Here is a 23,467-nt window from a genome sequence, read left to right as displayed (position 1 = left end):
CAGTTAGCACCGGACCAAATCCATACAAATTCACATCAAATATGTAGGGGAATTACTATGACAGTTGCTTTATTCAAATTACCAAAAAAATCTTATATCATACATATACCCTTTATTGAAAAGGAATTAGAGCTGTCCCAAGTCAGGACACTGCTTTTCCTTGTTTTCCTAAGTACTCCCTCCGTCCCGGTATATCTGAACCAGTTTGATTTTTCACACAGATTAAGAAAAATGTATAAATAAAGGGGAAAGTGGAATATATTGAATTGGGAATGATGAAAGTAGTATTAATTAGAGTTATATTGTATTGGGAATGATGAAAGTTGTATTGAAAATTGAAATGACTCAGTTATTTTGGGACACTTTTTTTTAGTAAATGAGTCAGATATTCCGGGACGGAGGGAGTAGTAACTAGTAAGTAATTAAAATAAAACTATGACCAAATTGCCATTTTGTTTTCTATGGCCATATATGATATATCTATCTATCTATATATACACATGCATGATAGTAGGAAAATCACAAGCAATTCTTTCTTTATCTTTATCAAATCCCAAATCATGATGAAAACCAACTACACTATGCAGCTGTCATTGCTTTTTACTCTCATTTTCATTCTCTGCAGCTTCAACCAAATTACATCAATATTTGCTGCAGAGGAGAATCAAGATCATGATCATAACTTAATGACATACATTGTTCATGTCAAAAAATCAGAAAATGTTGCTTCCTTTCAATCAGAAGATTTGCATAGCTGGTACCATTCATTTCTTCCACAAAATTTTCCTCACAAAGACAGAATGGTTTTCTCTTACCGCCATGTAGCCTCTGGATTTGCAGTGAAGCTGACACCAGATGAAGCCAAATCTCTTCAAGAGAATGATGAAATTGTGTCAGCAAGACCTGAAAGGATACTTTCATTACACACAACTCACACACCAACTTTCTTGGGTCTGAAACAAGGACAAGGGTTGTGGAATGATGATAACCTTGGAAAAGGTGTCATAATTGGAGTCATAGACTCAGGAATATACCCTGATCATCCATCATTCAACGACAAAGGAATGCCGCCGCCACCTGCAAAATGGAAAGGCCATTGTGAATTCAATGGACGGAAAATATGCAACAATAAGCTCATTGGTGCAAGAAATTTAGGCAAAAACACGATTCAAGAACCTCCATTTGAAAATTTCTTTCATGGAACACACACGGCTGCCGAGGCTGCTGGAAGATTCGTAGAAGATGCAAGTGTTTTTGGAAATGCTAAAGGTGTAGCAGCAGGTATGGCACCTAATGCTCACATAGCAATGTACAAAGCCTGTGAGGATAGCAAGCAATGCGCTGAAAGTTCTCTCTTAGCTGGAATGGATATAGCTATTGAAGATGGTGTAGATGTTATTTCAATTTCAGGTGGTTTAGGTTCTCGTCCATTCTTTGACGACCCAATTGCAATTGGTGCCTTTGCTGCTACTCAAAATGGTGTTTTTGTTAGTTGCTCTGCTGCAAACTCTGGTCCTGGATACAGCACTCTCTCCAATGAAGCTCCTTGGATCCTTACCGTTGGTGCCAGCACAATTGATAGAAAAATAGTAGCATCAGCGAAGCTGGGAAACGGAGAGGAATACGAAGGTGAAACATTATTCCAACCTAAGAACTTTTCTCAACAATTATTGCCACTTGTGTATGCAGGTTCATTAGGAAAAAAGACACAAAATCAGTCTTCGTGTCTTCCAGGATCCTTAAAGAACATTGATCTAAGTGGAAAAGTGGTGTTGTGTGATAATATAGATGGAGGTGATTCAACTATTGAGAAAGGACAAGAAGTTCTAAATGCAAATGGTGTAGCAATGATCGTTGCAAACTCAGAAACATTTAATTTCAGCACTTTTGTTGTTGCTCATGTTCTACCAGCTGTTGAAGTGAGTTATGCAGCTGGTTTAACAATCAAAGATTACATAAACTCAACCAACAACCCAACAGCAACATTAACATTCAAAGGAACAGTAATTGGTGATTCACTTGCTCCTTCCGTTGTTTCATTTTCTTCAAGAGGTCCAAGCAAACAAAGTCCTGGAATCTTAAAACCAGACATCCTTGGACCAGGTATGAACATTCTAGCTGCTTGGCCTGTTTCAATTGACAACAAAATTCCACCTTTTTCCATTGTTTCTGGCACTTCAATGTCTTGTCCTCATCTCAGTGGCATTGCTGCATTGATCAAAAGTTCTCATCCTGATTGGTCGCCAGCTGCGATAAAATCAGCAATCATGACAACTGCTAATACTCTCAACCTTGGTGGGATTCCTATATTGGATCAAAGGCTTTTACGTGCTGATGTTTTTGCTACTGGTGCAGGACATGTTAATCCTGTGAGAGCAAATGATCCTGGTCTTGTTTATGATATTCAACCAGAAGATTATGTTCCTTATCTGTGTGGTTTGGGTTATTCTGATAAAGAGATTGAAGTTATTGTTCAGTGGAAAGTGAAGTGCTCTAATGTGAAAAGTATACCAGAAGCACAACTGAACTATCCTTCCTTTTCTATTCTGTTGGGGTCAGATTCACAGTTTTATACCAGAACTTTGACTAATGTTGGGTTTGCAAATTCTACCTATAGAGTTGAACTTGAAGTACCTTTGGCTTTGGGTATGAGTGTTAATCCTAGTGAAATAACATTTAGCGAGGTCAATGAGAAAGTTAGTTATTCGGTCGATTTTATACCAAAAACTAAGGAAAGTAGAGGGAACAATACTTATGCTCAGGGTTCTCTCACTTGGGTTTCTGATAAACATGCTGTTAGAATACCAATATCTGTCATTTTCAAGTGATATATGAAAGGAGAAGGTGATGATATTATGTTCAAGAAATAAAGGGAATGGAAAATATTGGTTGGGCAAATTCAAGAGATACTAACCAGTTACTACCATGTTTCTTTATACAAGTAATTTTATAATTTTTGGCATTGGCCAATAGTAGGTCATGTTATTTTATTTTTTTGACTAAATAGTATGTCATGTTATTATCCTTTGAACGATTAGAGTTGTATGACAAACATATATATAAAAAAAGTCATTTCAAACCTTAAAATACCCTAATTGCATAATTGCGGTGAGAAGGATAGAATCAACGTGAGTCACAATAATTTTGTTAAACTCGCCATTCGTTCAAACATACACCAAGTCAAGTAACATGCCAGACTCAAGCTCTAAATTTTGTTTCAAAACTGCCTGACCTATTTAACAAAAGTCGGATATGAACTATTTTCGCGCCTACATGCCAACAGAGACGTGGCAACTTAACTGCTTGTTGGTTATGCAGACGTTCAAACATAAACTATAATCTTCACACTCTCTATTGTATTGTCCTCCCTTCAACCCTTCTCCAAAATTATGATCCACTCCCACTGCTCTAATCCTTCCTGCATCCTTAAGACGAATCAAAGAACAACTTAACATCTTTGCAAATTCAATGATGTTATACACTTCTAACATTCTTCCTTCCGAAGATGATTTTATTGGGAATGGATCCTCTCATGTGTAATCTACACATGAGAGGATAAAGTGTGATCTCTCACCATTAGAGAGAAAGAGAGAGACATGAGAAATTTAGATGGCGTGTAGGATGAAAGATTACACTTTACTCTCTAATTTTTTAGGTACATGTTCAATCAATGAAGCTTCAAACCTAAGGCTAACATTACTTTACACAGTCATCAAAACATTGATAATTGCAGTTGAAGAGAATGTTAAAATTGGATAGCCTAAAGGCACACATTGAAACAACTTCCACAGATGACAGATCACTGTGAAACATCCTACATGAGCACAAAAAAAAAAACAGTACCACGGCCTCTTTGAAGTGTAAAAGAGTTTCGATTGTTGCGATGTCATGTCCCAAAAGTAGCGGTAGATAAACTACATAATTCTATACACACAATGTGCATTCTAAATTTTCAATCTGAATAACCAAAGGAGGAGCTAAAGTGCTATACATCATAACTCATTATTCTTGAGCAACTACTATTTGACAATAAAAGAACTCGTTCAACATTCAAGCCTAGCATAACTTTTGCGAGATGAACTTTCAAGGTGCAAAGCAAATGTACAGAAATTTAAAGTATCTATGTAAGCAGTTAAAAATGTTGGATTGGATATGATAACAAAGTATTCCATCATGGCATTCTAAACTAGTAAACTTGTCCAAACTCCACAGTAAAGAGAACTAAACTATCACAGTGTGTATTCCAGGAACAGAACAGCAAAATGTTATCTACCATTTCACAAAACTAATTGTTCACAAGCTAAAGAGTTATACATGTCTGATGAGACCACCCTAAACTTTGCGACAGGAAACTCCATGCTAGATGCTCAACTACCAACTAGGCTTGTTTCGATTGACTTATTTGAGTTTATCTCTTGTGAGACTGTTTGAAAGAGTTTATGGAAACAGCTTATGATAGCTTATTTTCATAAGCGCTTTAGGATAGCTTATGAAAACAGCTTATAGCTTATATGAAAATGGTTTGATTCTATTTTGTCTTTTGTAATAGAAATAGCTTATAGATAAACACTTATATGATAATCTCTTAATTAAACTGTTTATCCAAACAAGACCTAACCACGTCCTAGTGCAATTTAACCAGGAAAATAAACAAAACATTCAATTGTTAACAACAATAATGCTAAAATTCAGTACAAAAAAAAAAGGCATTTTTAAGAGATGGGTTTGTAAGGGAAACGCTTGATATTTAGGTGATTTGAGAATGGAGGTAATAGAAGCACAGCTTCCTCAGTCTCAATTGGATCAGACCTCAGAATCTGTCACAGAAGTAAATAAGCTTATAAAAATCAGAATCATGCAATGCAAAGAAACCCAACATAAAAAAACCTCCCAAAAAAACAAAAAAACAAAAAAACCCATGCGATATGCCTAGTTATCCTTATTAAATGGCAAAGAAGTGATATAACCACTCGCATTCTCAAAATACACGACCTACAGAGTATAGCAGTGTTGTACCAATCTCCTTGAGTCGTTTGCTGGAGAGTCCGTCAAAGTCCATCGCCCTTACCAAAGATCCTTACTATCATTTGAAGGATAAAGATTGTAAATCGGTTATTGGTTCCTGTAACGGATTAATATGTTTGTTTGGTTATTCTTATAACTATGGAGAGTCGTGGCTTCGTTTCTGGAACCCAGCTACAAGGACCATATCGGATAAATTAGGGCATTGCCATAATCCCGTCATACCTTACCGGCTGGCATTTGGTTATGATAATTCAATGGATACTTATAAGGCAGTGGCCTTAGAACCAGAGGCAAGAGTTTTAAGTTTCCGCGATAATGTTTGGAAAAGTATTCAATGATTTCCTATGTATCATCGGCTAAATGCGAGTGTGCATTTGAGTGGTAATGTTAATTGGTTGGCAACTCGTCACAAGTACTACCGTTATGATTGCACGAATATATTCATGTTAAGCAATATGTGATTATTTCACTTGATCTGAGTAAAGAGACATACAAAGAGTTGCTTCTCCCTAAAGGTTTTGATGAAGTGCCATGTTTTGAGCCATCTCTATATGTTTTGATGGATTGCCTCTGTTTTTCCCATGTTGTCAAGAAAACCCAATTAGTTATATGGAAAATGACGGATTATGGAGTTGAAGACTCATGGACTCAATTATTTAAGATTAATCTTCAAATTATGGCAAATTTTCGTTGGTTGCCATTGCACCTTTCTAAAAATTGTGATGCACTGTTGTTAGCAAACGGTCGTGAAAACCTAATAATCCATAATTTGAGAGATGATAGTGTAGAGAGAGCTAGAATTACCAATGCTAAAAGCGGGTGGAGCTATATCAAACCTTATGTTGAAAGCTTGGTTTTGTTTCATTGAAAGTATGTTCCTCTTCGACGATTTATTTGAATTTCTGTTAATTCTTGCATGTTGTGTGATTATTTTCTATGATTGATTTTATATGATTATTTTCTATGAATGATTTTTTTTTTTTTTTTTGCTTTTATATACAACAACCACACTCCTCAACTCAATGAGATGCCTTTTATAAAGGACAAAACTGTATGATCTTACACTCAAAACAGACATTACTTCAAAACATGGTGTGCCGTACTTGAGGGTGGAAGAGAATAGTTTAACTCGTTTGTGCATGTCTACACTGATTTGTTGAGCAAGAATCGTTTTAATTTATTTTTATTCTTCTTATTGAAAATGACGCTGCTATAGAATCTAGTTTATTTTAATATACATTCACTGTGTTGCATGTGGTACATGCTCTTATTCATGGCACATCATTGTTGAAGCTAATTTATTTCTCCGGTCATAGTAGGATATGGCTGCGTTCCCTTTTGAGCATTATGAAACTGCATTATGAAACTTCTTGCTTTTGGTTTAGTTGTGTTTTGATATTTCACTCTTCCATCTACCACAAGTCCTTTTTGACGGTAGGTGGCTTGGCTGGATGAGGAAATTATATGAAGAAAGAATGGGACAAGGAAAGAAAGAAAAGAAGAAAGAGGCTTATTGTAGCCACAATTACTTCAATTATAGTACTCAATATTTTTGAATTTGCTTGCATGCTCGTCTTGTTTATATTAGAAGTTTTCTTCGAGGATTTTGCAGTGACAAACTGAGACTATGTCCACTATTAACAAAAACTAAGCATGTGTTTGGCTGAACGTTTTTTCACCACCACCTCATTTTTTCGCATAGTACTTAGGCGACATTGACCGACCACAATGTCACAAGTGACTTTCTTCTATCTCTTTCACAATGTTTTTTTGTTTTTTTGTACACTTGTGACATTGTGGTTGGCCAATGTCACTAATGTCACCAACTATAATGTCATCCAAGTGTTACCCACATCTTACAATTCTGGGTGATTTTCACAAGCTTCAAAGTGTAACTTCCACATCGACGTGGTTTTTGTGCCGCGGTTCTAAGAGTTATGAATGTGTTATGATTCAAAATAGCATACGAGAGAATACACTTTGCATAACATTATTGGTTGAGGCAAATGAACATGTGGTCAGTAATCCTAAAATCAAGGAAACTTGGATTGTGTATAAATAGAGAAATGGTGATCACTAAGGGGAATAAAAAAAACGATGAAGTCTCTTCTTTCTCCCTCTCATACGCTCTAGTAGAGTACTAAGAACATCAATTTTAATTGAGTTCTAATCACTCAATTTTACCTTTAATTTAATAAACAATTTGCACTACATTAATGTAAGTCACTTTAAAAAAAGACACAAATTAAAAAATATATAGCTAAGTTTGTTGACTTTTATAAAAATAACTTTATAAAATTACTCTACATTAATTGTGTGTGAAAGGAAAACGTAAGAGTTGAGAGAGAAATAAATAATTTGGTGCATAGCTATAAGAAAGTAAAATTTAATTTTTGATTGGATATCGTAAAATAACATATAAAATAAGATTTTTTTTTTAAAACTCTATATGCAGCCTGTATAAATTTTTTTTTTTTAAGTATCCGGTCCGGATAAACAAGTATTGTTGTAAAAAAAATTATTTCTAGTTTTGGTAAAAAGACGAAATGAAAATATTCATTAAAAAATCACATATACAATTAGAGGCGTAGGGGTTCGAAGCCAGTCAGGACGTCCGAGCTATTAATTTCAATATTTTTACCTTGACCTAGGACTTGTGGGAATTTTTTTATTTTTTTTTATTTCTAGTCCTTAAAAGTATACCAAATTTTCCTATTAATTCTTGTTATTTTATTTTAATCACTAGCATATTTGTTTGTATTGAAATTGAACTCTTTAATATGTAGAATATTCAATTTTAGTCACTCTAATATATAAGCTACACATAAAGACTTAAATGGACATTAAAGAAATTAGTTTATCTTGAAATTGATTCGTGTAATATAGTGATTAATGTTTAATGTTTACGTCAAAATTCAAATAAGATATAAAGATTGATATTAAAAAAATGTCTATACAGACAAAGTCAATTCTGAAAAGAATAAACTATTAATGTCTCTGAGGTGTTAATATTCACCGATTAGAGTTTGATACCGTAACTTTAAACATTGAGTGTGTGTTTGGTTATACAGTGACATTGATGATTGTGAATGAATTGATTTTGCATAGGCTAAATTGCATTTTTGGTCCCTTAACTATTTAGGTAGTATCGCTTTGATCCCTTAATTAAAATTCGATTTATTTTGGTCCCTTAACTTCTTTCCGTTACACATTTTCGTCCTTTCTGTTAGTTTTAATTCAAAAACGTTAGGTTTTCTTCATTTTCTTCTGGAATTTTTCAAGGATTCTTGTTGTTGAAGGTTGATGGAGATGATATGAAGATGAAAAAGAGGAGAAGATGATGAAGGAAACCTAACATTTTTGAATTAAAACTAACGGAAAAGACCAAAATGTGTAACCGAGAGAAGTTAAGGGACCAAAATAAATCGAATTTTAATTAAGGGACCAAAGAGATACTACCTAAATAGTTAAGGGACCAAAAGTGCAATTTAGCCTTTTGAATAAAAGAGAACAAAATGTAAAATGATTCATATGAAAGTGGATTTAACGATAAATTTAAAGTTAAAATAAGTTCTAGAAGTCAAAAGTTACAAATAGTTACAAATTATAACTTCGAGTAAAATCAATTCTACAAGCAAAATCAATTCTCCTTTAAATCTTTCAAACATGATAAAATCAATTTCGCAGCCTTTAGAAATCAATTTTGACCGCTCTAAAATTGAAACCAAACACACACAAAGTTCAAATCCCCTAAAAAGTTCAAATCCCCAACATTGAAACCATTCATTAATATTAACTTATCAAATTTTAGAATTTCTCTAATACAATATAAAACTTTGTCCTTTTGTTAATAACCTTTCCAAGCAAAAACAACATGTCAATGTTAGGGAGATATGTCCAGAAAAATATATGTACCAATGTATTATTTACTGTATAGCTGTTACTCGCAGTTGGCATCAGACCAAATCCATACATATTAACACAAAATATTTAGCGGGCATTACTATGAGATTTGCTTTATCAAATTGCCAAAAAAAAAATCTTTTATCATTCCTATTTAACCTTCATTGAAGATGAATTAGCCGTCCCAAGCCAGCACAAAGCATTTCCTTGTTTTCCTATGTTGTAAGTAATTAAAATAAAAACTATGGCCAATTTAATATAATACTGTTTTCTATGGTATACATCTACCTATCTACCTATATATACATATGCATGTCACTAGGCAAATCACAAGCAACTTTCTCTTTTTTTCATCAAATTCCAAATCATGATGAAGATGGAGCTTACATTGCTTGTTAGCCTCATTTTCATGGTATGCAGCATATCAATGTTGGCGGCAGAGGAGAATCTAGAACATGATCAAATGAACTTAATGACATACATTGTTCATGTCAAAAAATCAGAAAATGTTGCTTCTCTTCAATCAGAAGATTTGCATAGTTGGTACCATTCATTCCTTCCACAAACTTTTCCTCACAAAGAAAGAATGGTTTTCTCGTACCGCAAAGTAGCCTCTGGATTTGCTGTGAAGCTAACACCAGAAGAAGCCAAATCTCTTCAAGCGAAAGGTGAAATTGTGTCAGCAAGACCTGAAAGGACCCTTGAATTACATACAACTCACACTCCAACATTCTTGGGTCTGAAACAAGGACAAGGATTGTGGAGCGACGATAACCTTGGAAAAGGCGTCATAATTGGTATCATAGACTCGGGAATATTCCCTTTACATCCATCTTTCAATGACGAAGGAATGCCGCCGCCACCTGCAAAATGGAAAGGCCATTGTGAATTCACCGGAGGGCAAGTATGCAACAATAAGCTCATAGGTGCAAGAAACATGGTCAAAAATGCAATTCAAGAGCCTCCGTTTGAGAATATCTTCCACGGAACTCACACTGCTGCAGAGGCTGCAGGAAGATTCGTAGAAGATGCAAGTCTTTTTGGTAATGCTAAAGGTGTAGCAGCTGGTATGGCACCTAATGCTCACATAGCAATGTACAAAGTTTGTGATGATAACATTCGATGCTTTGAAAGTTCTGTCTTAGCGGCAATAGATATAGCTATTGAAGATGGTGTAGATGTTCTTTCACTTTCACTTGGTTTAGGTTCTCTTCCATTCTTTGAAGACCCAATTGCAATTGGTGCTTTTGCTGCTACTCAAAATGGTGTTTTTGTTAGTTGCTCTGCTGCAAACTCTGGTCCTGGATACAGCACTCTCTCCAACGAAGCTCCTTGGATCCTCACTGTTGGTGCAAGCACAATTGATAGAAAAATTGTAGCATCAGCAAAGCTAGGAAATGGAAATGAATATGAAGGTGAAACATTATTCCAACCCAAAGATTTTTCTGAACAATTATTACCACTTGTGTATGCAGGCTCATTTGGATTTGGAAACCAGACACAGAATCAGTCTTTGTGTCTTCCAGGATCCTTAAAGAACATCGATCTAAGTGGAAAAGTAGTGTTGTGTGATGTCGGAGGACGTGTTCCAAGCACTGTGAAAGGACAAGAAGTTCTAAATTCAGGTGGTGTTGCTATGATCCTTGCAAATTCAGAAACACTTGGTTTCAACACTTTTGCTTCTGTAAATGTTCTACCTGCGGTTGAAGTGAGTTACAAAGCTGGTTTAACAATCAAAGAATACATAAACTCAACCTACAATCCAACAGCAACATTGATATTCAAAGGAACAGTAATTGGTGATTCTTTAGCTCCTTCTGTTGTTTCATTTTCTTCAAGAGGACCAAGCCAAGAAAGTCCAGGAATTCTTAAACCAGACATCATTGGTCCAGGTGTTAACATTCTAGCTGCATGGGGTGTTTCTGTAGACAACAAAATTCCAGCTTTTAACATTGTTTCCGGCACTTCAATGTCTTGTCCTCACCTAAGTGGTATTGCTGCATTGATCAAAAATTCTCACCCTGATTGGTCACCAGCCGCTATAAAATCAGCAATCATGACAACTGCAAATACTCTCAACCTCGGCGGGATCCCTATACTGGATCAAAGGCTTTTGCCGGCTGATATTTTCGCTACCGGTGCAGGACATGTTAATCCTGTTAAAGCAAATGATCCCGGTCTTGTTTATGATATTCAACCTGAAGATTATGTTCCTTATTTGTGTGGTTTGGGTTATACTGATAAAGAGATTGAAGTTATTGTTCAGTGGAAAGTGAAGTGTTCTAATGTGAAAAGTATACCAGAAGCTCAACTGAATTATCCTTCTTTCTCTATTCTGTTGGGGTCAGATTCACAGTATTATACCAGAACCTTGACTAATGTTGGGTTTGCAAATTCAACATATAGAGTTGAACTTGAAGTACCTTTGGCTTTGGGTATGAGTGTTAATCCAAGTGAAATAACATTCACTGAGGTAAATGAGAAGGTTAGTTTCTCTGTTGAATTTATACCACAAATAAAGGAAAACAGAAGGAATCAAACTTTTGCTCAGGGCTCTCTCACTTGGGTGTCTGATAAACATGCTGTTAGGATACCAATATCAGTCATTTTCAAGTGATATATGAAGGGAGAGGGTGATGATATTATGTTCAAGAAATAACGGGAATGAAATATATTATTGGTTGGGGAAATTCAAGAGATACTAACTAGTTACTACTATGTTTCTTTGTACAAGTAATTTTTGGCATTGGCCAATAGTATGATATGTTATTTTATTTTTTTGACTAAATAGTATGTCGTGTTATTAATAAGATGAAAGATCACACTTTACTCTCTCATGTGTAAATTTCACATATGAGAGGATCCATTCTTGATTTTATTCCTCTGCCTTCCATATTTCCTATGTTAAATTTATTTAAAGCTTCTATATAAACTACTAAACTACATAATACTATACACACAATGTGCATTATAAATCTTCAATATGACTAACCAAAGGAGGGGCAAAAGTGATATAAATCGTAACTCATTATTCTTGAGCAACTACTATTTGACAGTAAAAGAACTCGATCAACATTCAAGCCTAGCATAACTTTTGTGAGATGAATTTTCAAGGTGCAAAGCAAATGTAAAGAAATTTAAAGTATCTATGGAAGCAGTTAAAAATGTTGGATTGGATATGATAACAAAGTATTCCATCATGGCATTCTAAACTTGTCCAAACTCCACAGTAAAGAGAACTATCAAAGTGTGTATTCAAGGAACAGAACAGCAAAATGTTATCTACCATTTCACACAACTAATTGTTCACAAGCTAAAGAGTTATACATGTCTGATGAGACCACCATAAACTTGGCAGTAGGAAACTCCAATGCTAGATGCTCAACTACCAACTAGGCTTGTTTCGATGGACTTATTTGAGTTTATCTCTTGTGAGACTGTTTGAAAGAGTTTATGGAAAACAGCTTATGATATTCATAAGCTGTTTTCAGCTTATTTTCATAAGCTCTTTAGGCTAGCTTATGAAAACAATTTATAGCTTATACGAAAATGGTTTGACTCTAGTTTGCATTTTGTAATAGAAATAACTTATCGATAAATTCTTATATGATAATCTCTTAATTAAAGTGTTTATCCAAACAAGACCTAACTACCTAGTGCAATTTAACCGGGTAACAGCTAACAGTGCTAAAATTCAGTAAAAGATAAACAATAAAAATGGCATCTTTAAGAGATGGGTTTGTGAAATAACAATATTTAGGAGATTTGAGATGAGCAAGTTGATTTGGGGATTGAGAAAGGAGGTAATAGAAGCACAGCTTCCTCTGTCTCAATTGGATCAGACCTCAGAATCCGTCACAGTAGAAGAAAAAAAAAATCTAATAAAAATTAGAATATGAATATGAAAATAAACTGAACTAAATTTAATACTCGAACTAATATGAATATGAAAATAAACTGAACTAAATTTAAACGGCAAAAACTTACAAAATTAGTATTTAATTTATCCCCTTCAGGATACGATGGAATCCTTAGTGTGACTTGCACATTCACATCAAGCGTATTGACAATGGTAGTTTACATAATAAAGTTCTGTCAATTTCTCTCGTGCACTAGAGAGAGAAAAAGAATGATTTAGTATAATTTTCGACAGAATTTAGACTCATAAGAGTGTGATGTTCTATCTCTTTTTCTTTCAATTTCTCTATATTTTTTTTGCCTCCAAAGTGTATCAATTTATTGAGAAACTTATGTCCTTTGGTGAAGGAAAACAACCTTTGAAAGATTTTATTCATGAATGGTTACATTGCTTCAATGGTAAAACATTACACTTTTTCTCTAAAAGGTCTCTTTTAACCATTGCAACTTTCCAAATATATTTTAAAAATTTCTCTCACACAATCTTCCTAATCAATGGACTCTTCCAAAATTGAAAGCAAACATACAAGAAGTTCAAATCCCCTAGAAATGGTTGTAAAATATTCATTAATAACTTTAATTAATAATAATTTATCATATTTTAGAATTTCTGTCGTACAACATAAAACTTGTCTTTTTGTGGATAACTTTTGCAAGCTAAAAACAACATATGGCAATGTTAGGGAGATATGTCCCGAAAAATAGATGTACCAATGTACAGCATAGCTGTTACTAACTAACAGTTAGCACCATAACAAATCCATACAAATTAACACCAAATATATAGCGGGCATTACTATGAGATATTTGCATTATTCAAATTACCAAAAAAATATTTTATCATTCCTTTTTTTCTTATCATTCCTATTTGCCCTTCATTGAAGACTAATTAGCCGTCCCAAGCCAGCAAAATGCACTACCTTGTTTTCCAATGTTATAAGCAATTAATATATGGCCAATTGGATATCAAACAAACATTCATTCTATAAATACACATGCATGTCACTAGGCAAATCACAAGCAACTTTCTCTTTTTTTCATCAAATTCCAAATCATGATGAAGATGGAGCTTACATTGCTTGTTAGCCTCATTTTCATGTTATGCAGCATATCAATGTTGGCTGCAGAGGAGAATCTAGAACATGATCAAATGAACTTAATGACATACATTGTTCATGTCAAAAAATCAGAAAATGTTGCTTCTCTTCAATCAGAAGATTTGCATAGTTGGTACCATTCATTCCTTCCACAAACTTTTCCTCACAAAGAAAGAATGGTTTTCTCTTACCGCAAAGTAGCCTCTGGATTTGCTGTGAAGCTAACACCAGAAGAAGCCAGATCTCTTCAAGCGAAAGGTGAAATTGTGTCAGCAAGACCTGAAAGGACCCTTGAATTACATACAACTCACACTCCAACATTCTTGGGTCTGAAACAAGGACAAGGATTGTGGAGCGATGATAACCTTGGAAAAGGTGTCATAATTGGTATCATAGACACGGGAATATTCCCTTTACATCCATCTTTCAATGACGAAGGAATGCCGCCGCCGCCTGCAAAATGGAAAGGCCATTGTGAATTCACTGGAGGGCAAGTATGCAACAATAAACTCATAGGTGCAAGAAACTTGGTCAAAAGTGCAATTCAAGAGCCTCCATTTGAGAACTTCTTCCATGGAACACACACCGCTGCCGAGGCTGCAGGAAGATTCATAGAAGATGCAAGTGTTTTTGGTAATGCTAAAGGTGTAGCAGCAGGAATGGCACCTAATGCTCACTTAGCAATATACAAAGTGTGTAATGACAAAATTGGATGCACTGAAAGTGCTATATTAGCTGCAATGGATATTGCTATTGAAGATGGTGTAGATGTTCTATCCCTTTCACTTGGTTTAGGTTCTCTTCCATTCTTTGAAGACCCAATTGCAATTGGTGCTTTTGCTGCTACTCAAAATGGTGTTTTTGTTAGTTGCTCTGCTGCAAACTCTGGTCCTGGATACAGCACTCTCTCCAATGAAGCTCCTTGGATCCTTACCGTTGGTGCCAGCACAATTGATAGAAAAATTGTAGCATCAGCAAAGCTAGGAAATGGTGAAGAATATGAAGGTGAAACGTTGTTCCAACCCAAAGACTTTTCTCAACAATTATTGCCACTTGTGTATCCAGGTTCATTTGGATATGGAAACCAAGCACAGAATCAGTCCTTGTGTTTACCAGGATCCTTAAAGAGCATTGATTTAAGTGGAAAAGTAGTGCTGTGTGATGTAGGAAATGTCTCAAGTATTGTGAAAGGACAAGAAGTTATAAATTCAGGTGGTGTAGCAATGATCCTTGCAAACTCAGAAGCACTTGGTTTCAGTACTTTTGCTATTGCTCATGTTTTACCTGCAGTTGAAGTGAGTTATGCAGCTGGTTTAACAATTAAATCTTACCTAAACTCAACATACAATCCAACAGCAACATTGATATTTAAAGGAACGGTAATTGGTGATTCTTTAGCTCCTTCTGTTGTTTATTTTTCTTCAAGAGGACCAAGCCAAGAAAGTCCAGGAATTCTTAAACCAGACATCATTGGTCCTGGTGTCAACATTCTAGCTGCGTGGGCTGTTTCAGTAGACAACAAAGTTCCAGCTTTTGACATTATTTCTGGTACTTCAATGTCTTGTCCTCACCTAAGTGGTATTGCTGCATTGATCAAAAGTTCTCACCCTGATTGGTCGCCAGCCGCTATAAAATCAGCAATCATGACAACTGCTAATACTCTCAACCTCGGCGGGATTCCTATATTGGATCAAAGGCTTTTGCCGGCTGATATTTTCGCTACTGGTGCAGGACATGTTAATCCTGTTAAAGCAAATGATCCGGGTCTTGTTTATGATATTCAACCAGAAGATTATGTTCCTTATCTATGTGGTTTGGGTTATTCTGATAAAGAGATTGAAGTTATTGTTCAGTGGAAAGTGAAGTGTTCTAATGTGAAAAGTATACCAGAAGCTCAACTGAATTATCCTTCTTTCTCTATTCTGTTGGGGTCAGATTCACAGTATTATACCAGAACCTTGACTAATGTTGGGTTTGCAAATTCAACATATAGAGTTGAACTTGAAGTACCTTTGGCTTTGGGTATGAGTGTTAATCCAAGTGAAATAACATTCACTGAGGTAAATGAGAAGGTTAGTTTCTCTGTTGAATTTATACCACAAATAAAGGAAAACAGAAGGAATCAAACTTTTGCTCAGGGCTCTCTCACTTGGGTGTCTGATAAACATGCTGTTAGGATCCCAATATCTGTCATTTTTAAGTGATACATAAAGGGAGAGGGTGATAAATTAATATGATACTCCAGAAATAAAGAAGGGAATGGAATATATTGGTTGCGGAAATTCATGAGATACTGACTTACTAAGAAGTTCCTTTGTACAAGTTTATTGGTAATTCACTTGGTTTTTATATTTGTTATTGGAAATGCAATAGCTTTACTGTTATAATAAGTTATCTTTTTTATATATATACATATAAGCCAATAAATGTTTTTGACTAGAGATTTTGAATGAAATATTGACAAGATAGGTATACCAATAAAAGTCCATGTGTGTCGCTGCACTGATAAGAGTTCAACCATTTGACCTGAATTTAAAAAGTTCAAAGTTCTACCGAGATACTGTAATTGTAAAATGATTATTAATGCTACTTTAATTAATAATAATTTTTCAAGTAAAAGTGAACCTACACACAAACCCAACATAGCTGATATAGTATCAACACTTCCGAACCACCAAAATCAGCAGGCAACTGCCTCCTTTATAATTTGATTGCCTATTAACTGATCCAGAAACTTAAGCACTATGGTTGATCAGATTAAGCACTATGGCAAATCGCACTGAGTAATACTAGGAAGTAAAGTTCGTCTACACAAACACTGTACTTAATTTACTCACTCAATAAAGAAAATCGTAGTTAGGTAATGATTGAATAATATTGATTGATATTGCAATCGAACAAAACTGTAGACGTTGATTTAACAATTAATAATGGTACCTACCTCAATGTCTTGTCCTCATCTCAGTGAAATTGCAGCGCTGTTGATAAAACTCGCATCCAGATTGGTCTCTCTCTGCTATAAAATCGGCAATCATGACAACTGCATATGAGGTTAATCTTCAAGGTAAGGCTTTTTGAACCAAATGATAATGTTCCTTATTTGTGTGGTTTGAATAATACTGATATACAAGTTGAAGTTATTTTGCACCAGAAAGTGAAACGCTCTAATATAAAGAGCATACCACAGGCACACCTTAATTACTCATCATTTCCTATATGGTTGGAGTCCACTTCACAATCTTATACTAGTATATTGACAAATGATGGACCTATCAACACAATTTACAATGTGGAAGTTGATGCGCCTTTGGCGGTGAGTATCAGTGTAAGGCCTGCACAAGTAACATTAGCTAAGATTCAAATCATAGTAAAATTCAGGAAGATTTATTTGAATCATGCAATTTTTGCCTATAAAAACAGAGTTGAAAAATTAGATTTTAACACACCAGAAAAAAAGGAAACACAAAAGTGGATTAGAGTTTTTGTGTTGAGAGCTTTGTGGTGATCTTTAGGGTTGGGAAATACACTATAAACACATGGGGTAGTTAGGAATCATTAGGAAAAGGATTCAAGTTTTCTCTATTATTTTCTAGAGTGTGAACAATCTCGTGTTATCCTCTACTCTATTTATCGATCTTTGGATTTATTGTTTGTTTACTCTACACATAAGGTTGAATGTTTATTTGCTTGAGTAGTTTAGTTTTGGTTTCCATTGTCATTTGTTCCTTTGTCTTGTTTGAATTCACGATAGATTGGAACTTTAAGTTCTCTATGCTACTAGACCGCCTAGCCGTACAGGTCTTATGTGATAATATATGTTACAATAAATAAATATTTTTTTGAAAACATATCAACACTAAAAACAATATATTAACAATTGAAAAAAAAAAATAAACAATTCTATGTGAGCTTAGTTCAGTTGGTAGGGATATTGCATGTTATATGCAGGGGCCGGGGTTTGAACCCCGGACACCCCAATTCTCCACATTTAGTTGTGTGAGCTCTAACCACTAGGCTACTTGACCAAAAAAAAAAACAATTGAAAAAAAAAATACATTATCTACATTAGCTAAATTTAAAGAGACTTTTAAAAAAATGTAATAGGTTTTATACTCAGATACCATAGACCAACGTCGACAGAAAATTGAATGGAGAATGGTCATGTCACCACATTTTTTTGAGTTTATAGATATTTAAAAATAAGAAGTATTGAAGATTAATACTGTAGCGTCACTATACATCGAAGGTATGCGCTCTGACATCGCAATCTTTATTTTTTCCAAAGAGGCATAACATTCCGAACTTTTATAGATATTTTTTCCTTGATTAATTCTACCGTGGTAACCCACATAAAATCCACATTAAAAATGGTATATTCAAATATAAGTGTAACCTTCCCTACTTGATTTGGAACTATCCAATTGAATTTGGGCTATTATATATAAGTAAAAACAATTAAAGTTAGGAGTGTATTGTCAACTGAAACTGCAAATTAAAGTAGAATGTTTTGTTTTTAATACTAATATTTCATTTTTAAGTAATTAAATATAGGGTAAATATCCATTTTCGTCCCTGTAATATGAGCGAATTTCGGTTTTGGTCCCTGTAAAAAAATAATTAGAATCTGTCCATATCATTTGAGATTCTTCCACTTTTGGTCTCTCGTTGAATCAGGTCAGCAGAATCTGCTGACCTGTCTAACTGACTGTGTAATTCTTTTATTTTTATTAAATTTATTTCCATGTGGCTTTTCTTAGATTTACAATTATTTTATACTTATTAAAAAAACTTAAAAACATAATTAAATTAGAAAAATAAAAAAATAGAAACAAAACATCAGACCCCTCTTCATCTTATTTTTTTTCGATACAAACCCTCTTCATCTTCAACAAAAAAAACTAACCATCTTCATCTCCCTCTTCATCTATTTTTTTCTCTTGTTTCAACTCAACCCATTCCAAACACTCTTTCTTCTTCTTCTTCAATACAAAACCCTAAATCAAATTTAAACTCCCAAATCAATTAACACCACAAATCAAATGAAACCCCAACTTAAAAATTCAGATCTGAAGTTTTAAGAAACAAATGGACAAAAGCAATTCGAAACCCATATTCGAATGAAGAAGGGGGAAATTCGAAACCCTAAAACTGCAAATGGATATTCATACACGCACAACCCACTGGATCAAAAGGATATCTGTTTGGGTTTTTATTTCTATTGATTTTTCTGGAAAAACATTGTATGGGTTTCTGTGATATTTAGGAGATGAATGTGTTTATAGAAAACGAGCCAAAAACCTCGCTCCAATTTCGTTTGCGATGCGACTATTACAATGAGTTTTGGATTTGAATTTTTTGCTTGTTTTAAACTTCGGCGGCTGTGTATTGTGGACTGGTGTTAATTAATTTTGCAGGTGCATAGAGAAGTAGAGGAAAGAAGGGAGACGGTTGAAAAGCAGGGACCATGTAGTTAACAACAACGAACAAACTAATAGATTGCAGTGGCTACAAGAAAGATTGTTTTTGAGAGATTTGTGATTTAGCAATTTGCGATTGAAAAATTTAGGGATTTTGAGATTTAAGAATTTGAAATTAAGAGGTTTGGGTTTTTCTGGATTTTTTCTTATGAAGGTTGGGGTGAACTTGATGATGGCTTTTTTGGTTAGGGGATGAACTTGGTCATGAAGAAGATGAAGCTTCAAGAACAAAATAAGAAAGATGAAGATGGAGTTTTGATTTTATTATAAGTTAAATTATTTTAATCCAAAAATTTGATTTCAATTGTTTAAATAAATGTAAATAAAATAAAAGCCATATGGAAATAAATTTAATGGAAAAAATAAAATAATTACATAGTCAAAGTGACACGTCAGGATATTCTGCTGACCTGTTACAACGAGGGATCAAAAGTGGAAGAATCTCAAATGATAGGGACAGAATCTAAATTTTTTTACAGGGACCAAAATCGAAATTCGCTCATATTACAGGGACGAAAAGAGGTATTTACCCTTGAATATATTCATTTAATCAATTCAATATTATTATTAAAAAAAATCAATTCAATATTATTCTCTCTCCATTATTGAAACGTTTATTTTCATTTTTTACCTTATGGACATGATGAACTCAATATGATTTTATTGTGAGTGAGAGGACAAAATTGGAATTAGGTTGTGAAATAGACAAATTGAGTATTAGGGTTAGAGAATAGGGTTTGGAGACTTGGTAGAAAAAGAAACTGCTATGTGGTAATCGAAAGAAAAAAAATAATAATGAAAATGAACTGTTATGTGGTAATGGAAAGAAAAAGATAATAATGAAAAGGAACTGCTATAGAAAAAAGGAATTTCAATGGCATTAATGACTTAAAAAAATGAACTTTTCATGTGCTACCTGATTTAATTCTTTGCGGACATTTTCTTCATAAAAATTAATTAGGCCCGGTAAAAAGGACGGAGTTATGGTTATTATGTCAGTATTACTTTTCCATCGTATGCCCTTCTCACGCACCCTGCAAAAATTACAAAATAGCTCTTCAGAATACAAAATCCGGAAATTTAAAATCTTGTCTGGATTACATATTCCGGACAACTTCGAAGTATAAAAGGAAGTTCACCCCCAATTTTACAGTTTCACTTTTTTACTCTCTCTCTCTCTCTCTCTCTCTCTCTCCCCCTCTCCCTCTCTCCCTCTTATCCCAAATTCCGAACTACAAAAATCCAACCAAAATTGGTGTTTTCTTGCTCAAAAGGACCGCATTTCAACCCTTGATAAACATCAAATGGAAAGTTAGTTCGATTTGGATAATTATGTTTGATTAATGTTCAATGTTTGGATAATTATGTTGTGTTGTTGTTTGATTAATGTTATAAATGGATTTTTTTTTGTTTGAAAAACTGGTCGAAATCATAAACAGTTGAGTGTCGTTGCTCTAAAACGGAGGCTCAACCAAAACATATGGCTTCTGCCTCTGTGCTGATGCAGTTCGGATTCCATAATCTGGACTGTTTTTACACTTTCCGAATTATGTAATCCGGAAACATCATTTCCCACCCCATTTGTTGACTTTCAACAGGGTGATTTACAAATTTCGGATTACATAAATCGGAAAGTGTAAAAATAGTCCGAATTATGGAATCTGAATCCATCCTTTGAACATGGGCATCAACATCCATCAGGGTGGTTTAAGTGCCAAATTCCACGAATTTGTCTGGAACTTATTTTCCAGAAGGAGTTCGGATTATATAATCCGGACTAGGGGTATTTTTGGAAAAAAATAGGGCGCGCGAGAATTCAACAGGATGAGAAATGTAATACTCTATGTTCAATTGCATGATGGTGAGAAATGATTTAGGGAATGTGAGATTGAAAGAAATACGATCCAAAATTTGTGTTGAATACATAACATTGAAGCAATCACATGTCATCAAAAACATCAGTGTCATGGTGGTAAGAGTTGTGAATTGGAAGCATGCGGTACTTGGTTCCAATCGACAAATTGAGTACTAGGTGTATCAAACTTTAAATGTGAATAAATTTTTCTTTTTCAGTCGGGGTTCAAACTTTTGTTCACTAGATTGTACGAGTCTAGCTCATTTCACTACACTCAATTTCTATCAAGTCACCATATTATATGAGTCTAACCCCTTTCACTACACTTAAAATTTCTATTAAGTTTCTAGGAAGCACTCTTTTGAATCAAGAAGAAACAATGAACAAAATGTTAAAGGAAATGTGGAAATTGCTACAATTGACAAGGTCTCAATGAGAGAATAAGTGAATTGAAATTATACTCATCCACCAAAGGTACAATGAATTGTGACAAAGAAATAATGGGTTGAGACAAGGATGATTATAAGTAATAACTAGTAACATACCCGTGCATCCGCACGGGTACTGGTTGGTCGTGGATGATTTTGTGCAGTTTGAACTCGACATTATGTATTTGTGAGCATTATAAATTTAGACCATTTAAAAGTTAATTATAAAAAAAATTGTAATTAGAAGAAAATGTATATAAAAAAGTGTTTATTAAGAAAAAAAAATTAAAAATGTTTAGAGTAGTTTGGGATAATTTTGAGTGGTTTAAACTATATAGTTTGATCTATTTATGAGATTTTAGTAAATGCTCACTTATCCCGTGCATTTTAGTTTATAAGGGTTCAATATCATTATAGAATTGAATCGATGTGATATTCTAAATAGTATAAACTTTTTATTAAGACCAGTTTTTTTATAAATGATAATTTGTCCTGTGTATCAAAGTTAGTTTTGCCTATGACAACTTCTCCCATTTATTTGAGTTAATTCTGAAAATTTATTAATGAAAATTTGTCAAGTGCATGATAGTTTAATTTAATCAATTTCAACTTCTCTCGTGCATTTTATTAATGACAACTTGTATCATGTATGATTATAGCATTTAATCAATGTCAATTACTCCTATGTATTTTGGTTATATCTGAAATTTTAGTCCTTGGTCACTTATCCCATGTATTTTAGTAAATGCCCTCTTCTCTTATGCATTTTATTTATTTATGATGTTATAAATAGTGTCCATTTATCACGTGCATTTTAGTTGATGAGGGTTCAATATAATTATAGAGTTTAACTGATGTGATATTTTAAATAGTATAAACGTTTTTGCAAGAACTATTTTTTTATTAATAACAACCTGTCCCGTGTATCAAACTTAGTTTAGTGAGTGACAACTTATCCCGTGCATTTGAGTTACTTTTGAATTTTTGTCAATGCCCACTTTTCCAATGCTTTTAATTATTTACAGAATTTTATACAATGTCCACTTATCCGGTGCATTTTAGTTGACGACGATTCAATATCATTGTAGAATTGAAGCCAACGACAACTTTGATTTTTAGTCAATGACAACTCCTTACATTTATTTGAGTTCATTCTGAAAATTTATTAATGAAAAATTGTCAAGTGCATGATAGTTTAATTTAATCAATATCAACTTCTCTCGTGCGTTTTATTAATGACAACTTATATCGTGTATGATTGTACTATTTAATCAATATCAACTTCTCCTATGTATTTTGGTTATTTCTGAAATTTTAATCCATGGTCACTTATCCCATGTATTTTAGTCGACGATGATTCAATATAATTGTAGAATTGAAGTGAGGTGATATTTTAAACAGTATAAACGTTTTAGCAGTTTTTTTTTTTTTTTTTTTTATAAATTACAGTTTGTCTCGTATATTAAAGTTAATTTAGTTAGTGACAACTTATCCCATGCATTTGAGTTAATTTTGAAATTGTAGTCAATGCATGCTTCTCTCATGCATTTTATTTATTTACTATATTATAGACAATATCCATTTATCTCGTGACTTTTAGTTGATGAGGGTTTAATATAATTATAGAGTTAAAGTGATGTGATATTCTATATAGTATAAACGTTTTTGCAAGAACAATTTTTTTATTAATAACAACTTGTCCGGTATATCAAACTTAGTTTAGTCACTGACAACTTATCTTGTGCATTTGAGTTACTTTTGATT

General features: G+C 33.9%; 1 protein-coding gene and 2 pseudogenes across 2 annotated transcripts; all 3 read left to right on the top strand.

The window, feature by feature from the left end:
* The first annotated feature begins 479 nt into the window (after positions 1-479).
* On the top strand, positions 480-3,024 carry LOC146919344 (subtilisin-like protease pseudogene; annotated as a pseudogene). The gene has a single exon (XR_015011467.1). The product of XR_015011467.1 is annotated as a subtilisin-like protease pseudogene (transcript).
* Positions 3,025-9,187: 6,163 nt separating this feature from the next.
* Positions 9,188-13,023, top strand: LOC146919343 (subtilisin-like protease pseudogene; annotated as a pseudogene).
* Positions 13,024-13,363: 340 nt separating this feature from the next.
* Positions 13,364-16,384, top strand: LOC146919342 (subtilisin-like protease). Its single transcript, XM_085712691.1, has one exon. The coding sequence runs from the start codon at positions 13,901-13,903 to the stop codon at positions 16,145-16,147; it is 2,247 nt and encodes a 748-aa protein (XP_085568817.1). The 5' UTR covers positions 13,364-13,900; the 3' UTR covers positions 16,148-16,384.
* The last annotated feature ends 7,083 nt before the right edge of the window (positions 16,385-23,467 follow it).

The sequence above is a fragment of the Medicago sativa genome, chromosome 5 (genome assembly GCF_051527215.1).
Source record: "Medicago sativa cultivar Bolivia chromosome 5, Bolivia_mono, whole genome shotgun sequence".
NCBI lineage: Eukaryota > Viridiplantae > Streptophyta > Magnoliopsida > Fabales > Fabaceae > Medicago > Medicago sativa.
This window is presented reverse-complemented; position numbering and strand designations above follow the sequence as displayed.